Source organism: Morone saxatilis, unplaced genomic scaffold (genome assembly GCF_004916995.1).
Source record: "Morone saxatilis isolate NCDOM2014 unplaced genomic scaffold, NCSU_SB_2.0 Contig19, whole genome shotgun sequence".
Classification (NCBI taxonomy): domain Eukaryota; kingdom Metazoa; phylum Chordata; class Actinopteri; family Moronidae; genus Morone; species Morone saxatilis.
The window spans coordinates 9676301-9680424 of record NW_023339751.1 but is presented as its reverse complement, the minus strand read 5'-3'; the positions used below and the strand labels follow the sequence as shown (position 1 = coordinate 9680424).

Here is a 4124-nt window from a genome sequence, read left to right as displayed (position 1 = left end):
TTGCTCTTTTATCTGCTGTAGTTTAGCTTGTTCTGCTTTTCGCTCTGCTTCAGCCTGTTCTGCTTTAACCTTTTCTGTTCTGATTTGTTCTGCCTCCATCTGCTCTCTTTCAACTTGTTCTGCTCTTACTCTATCTTCCTCACGTTGCTCTGCTTTGATCCTTTCTTTGGTGTTAGCCTGCTTTATTCTTGCCTCCTCAGCCTGCTTGCTCTTGGCCAGCTCAGTTTTTATGTGTTCTTCTTTTAGCCTCTCTGCTTCAGCTTGTTCTGCTTTGACCTGTTCACCCTGCTCCTCTCTCATGTGCTCAGATCCTACTTCTTCTGTAATATTTTTTGGCTCCTGTGTTACCTTCTGTACTCTGGTTTGCTCTCCCTTTATCTTTTCCTCTCTGGCCTGCTCTGGCTGTTTTTCTATCGACTGTTGTGTCTGTTCTTCTTTTCTCTTCTTATCTTTAATATGCTCTGCTTTAGCCTGGTTTACTCTCTCCTGCTCTGTTAGCTCTGCTTTGACTTTCTCTGAACCAGTCTGCCCTGCTAAAATTAACCTAGCAGACTCCAGTTTGGGCTGATCCACTTGAGCCCAGTTCTGAGACTTTGCCAGCTCTGCTTGGGCGTGTTGTGCTTTTATATGGTCTGTCATGGCCTGTTCGGCCTTGACCTCAACAAACTGTCTGTGTTCTGGCGGGTTTGCCATTGTTGGGGCAGATGCATTGTCAGGGTTAGATAATGAATTTTTCTGCATATTATGTTCAAACTGTGGTTTAGTTTCTGTTGGTTGCATACTTCGCATTTCGTTCCCTTTGGCAATAGTTTTTCTCCGAGCTGTTTCTTGCGTGAGCATAGGTGTATCTTTATCAGAATAAAGGGTGGGTTGGTTTCTGTATTCTTGAGCAGTATGTCTGTTATAATTCTGTGTCAAATAATTATCTTTCATTTCATTTTCCTTGAGTCCGTAATACTTTCGAAGTGCGTATTTGTCCTCTAATGTTCCAGGTTGCTGTTGTCCATAATATGCTGGATTTTCTACAGTGTCATTACTAAATGGAGCATATTGTGGCAGTTGGTTTGAAATGATAGGATTAACCAATCCAGTCTTTTTGTGAGATGTTTCAACACCAAAACTCTCTCTCAACTCTGTTCTCTCATGTTCTTTATTCATACTTTGCTGATTTTCTCCTCTGTATTTGTCTCTTGGTAAATTTAGTTCTTCCTTTATTGCAGCTGCTCTTTGGTAAGCCTGTGCAAGTTGTTCTTTTTCCATTGAAGCATTTATCTCTTGTTTCCATGGAGAGATAGCTGTTTTCAGTCTGAGATTTTCTGTGTCTTGGCTGTTTGTCTGTCTCCACCTATCCTGTGAGGACACATTACTGTAATCATGTTTGTTTTCTTTCAACTGCTGATATCTATCCACCTTTGTGAATTCCCTTCCCACTGTTTCATTAAAATGTTGCTCAGTATTTGCCTTGCTTATTAAATATTCTCTGGTTTGATTGTTGTCAGCATTTAGCCTCGGAGCTTCTGTAGTTGAATAAGGTGGTTTAAGCCTGTATACATCTCCTCCCAGAGTTTCTACATTATCTATCATGCCTTGCTTATAGGGAGTAAATGACAATAAGTCTTCATGGAGATTCTGTCCATTAGCCAGCTGATTACTAGCGTAATTTCCAGGTATGAAGTCAGTGAACCCAGAGTGATGAACCATCTCACTTTGCATCTGAGCTGTCTGGTAATTACTTGAGGTGTATTCTGAATATTGGCCTGCATGTGTTGTTGCAGGTTGAGAATTTAGTGTTGTAAGTGGTAATCCAGGGTTATGATACTGGTTTACATATTGTTGTGAGGCAGAATTTGTCCTGATGGATTCTTCTACCTGGGGAAATTGAATGTCGGCATCTGGGAAATCAGGGATGTCTATCACTGTGTCTCTAGGCTCCTGGACAGAGGGCTGTTTGTTTTTCTCCAGTGTCTCCAAGCCTTTGAATTTGGTGGGACTATACGTGCTTTTTACTCTTTTCCTGTTGTCTTTGAGATTGAAGAGTAAGCTTGTGGCTCTGGATTTGTAGCTGGACCTAACATCAGGAGTGGCTCCCCTGCTTTCTGCTCGCACAGGAGGATGTTCGACAGGTTGAGGGGAAACTGCATACTGCGGGACCTCTGATGTCTCTACTTCTTGATTTGCATGGACTAAAGGTGTGAGCAGCTGGCTGATATTGAAAGGAGTTGTGCTTGTGTTACTGCTGACAGCATTTGGTGTCACAGTATTGTTGCCAAAGGGAATTAAATTATCATTGCTATAAAGTACTGCTTCTTGATTCGCTATCATTCCTGTTGTGATATTTTGCTCTGTCATCATTTTAATTTTTTGCTGGAGGGCTTTGACAGAGCTGATGGTGTCCTGGACACGTCGGGACATCTCAATGGTAGGTGATGCAGTTGATGGGCGTTGGGATGGGAGCCTGTTAGTTCCCAGGCTCTGCGTCCGTTTCCTGTGGGGGAAATGACCTGCCAACTCTGACTCGCTCCGTTTCTCTACGGCCAAAGATCTCTGCAGCATTGTGGATGTTGAGGTGGAGCGTGATGGAGTGGGAGGAACCATAGGCGCCAAGTTATTCCTTGGGTGTCTGATACCCCTCTCCTCAAACCTATAAGGACCCTGTGGTTGGGCCTCCATTGAAAGCTCCTTGTACATTGGTGTCTCATACCATTTAGGAAATTCTGAGCAGTGCATAAACCCTGAGACTTCTCCTTGTTGGAAGGGAAACCTGTTATGGTCCCTCCATACCTTGAAAGGACTAAACTCACTGTGTATAAAGAAGTTAGAGTTACAGTTGACCTGTGCAGATATGCTGTGTTTACTGTGCGAAGATCTCATAAAAGACGATGCCGAATTCATTTGAGCCACTGCTGCTACGTCAGAGGAGTAGAAGTTGGTGTCTCGGGATGAGAACGGGCCAGCTGAAGGGAAATTACCACTGTTAAAGTTTTGCTGGTATGATGTAGAGAATTCCGAAAGTTCCCTTTGGATACTCATCAGAGCTGATTTGTCCCAGCTTGTCTCATCATTCCAGTCTCTGAGTTGACCATCCATCCCTGCTCCATCCCTCTGTCCCTCAGAATTAAAAGCTCTGATGAGAGAAGAAACTCTGGATCGGCTTCTGCGTTGCTGTGAATTCAACTCTGTGGCTCCATTGCTGAGGAAGGACAGCTGCTCTTCCCTCAGAGATTCCTGCTGTTGAGAGGTTTCCACAAAGGAGTGCTGGAATGTGGCAGAAACCCTCCCTTGTGTCCTTTCCCCATAAACCTCCCACTGTGGCTCTCTGTGGATCTCAGCCCCATACATCCCTCCATGGATCCAGTCCTGTCCATACTGCTGCACTCTGAGGCTGAAGCTCTCATGTGCAGCTCTCTTGAGTTCCTCCCTCTCTCTGTCCTCTCTGTCTCCGTCCTGGCCACTCTGACTAAAGGCCAGCTGTCTGTCTCTCTGGGTGCAGGGTGAAGACGAACAGAGGTCTGAGTCATTATAAACAGCCTCATCTCCAATGCAGAGACTCCTGAATGCTCGATCTGTCAGATTGCTGACCTCACGGTCAGTCTCATCCAGAAAGGACCCACCACTGGAGGTGTCGCTGTAGCCTCCATCGCTGTGCTTTCGATGTCCACCACTCTTTCGGCCTGAGCGGCGCTTCTCAACTGAGGTCATGATGCAGGCTCGCTAACAAAGAGCTCTGTCCTCAGTTGCTCAGTCATTCATGCAAACACAGACCTCAAAATTATACACTCTGTCTGCTGCTGGAGGTACAGGGCCCAGAGTATAGGGCCCCACGGCAGGATTTTATACTGCCAGTCGCTCCTAAGGCATTGTGCCTTTTACTTTGCCTTTGTCCAAAAAAATCCTGGAATTTGTTGTCCTCCTACAGGAGAAAAGAACGGATTAGACTGACCTCACTGGCACTCACATAAACATAGATATAAAACAATTTTATAACAGTGTTTGCATGATGTGTGTGATGTACTTCAACACTGACTCAAAGCCTAAGATATACACAGTGTTTTCTCTCATATGAGATCCTTTTAAAAACTGTAACTTATTTGTTGTGGTGCTTAATTTATGATAGCTGGCTCAGA

At 44.6% G+C, this 4124-nt stretch overlaps 1 protein-coding gene across 1 annotated transcript in view; it reads right to left on the bottom strand.

Annotated features, from left to right (window-relative positions):
• Positions 1-4124, bottom strand: part of LOC118329859 — a 16585-nt gene that overhangs the window by 8370 nt on the left and 4091 nt on the right. Inside the window, exon 2 of the mRNA XM_035664186.1 lies at positions 6-3910. Within this exon, the coding sequence (XP_035520079.1) occupies positions 6-3699 (3694 nt within the window). The 5' untranslated portion in view covers positions 3700-3910. The remainder of the gene's footprint in view (positions 1-5; positions 3911-4124) is intronic.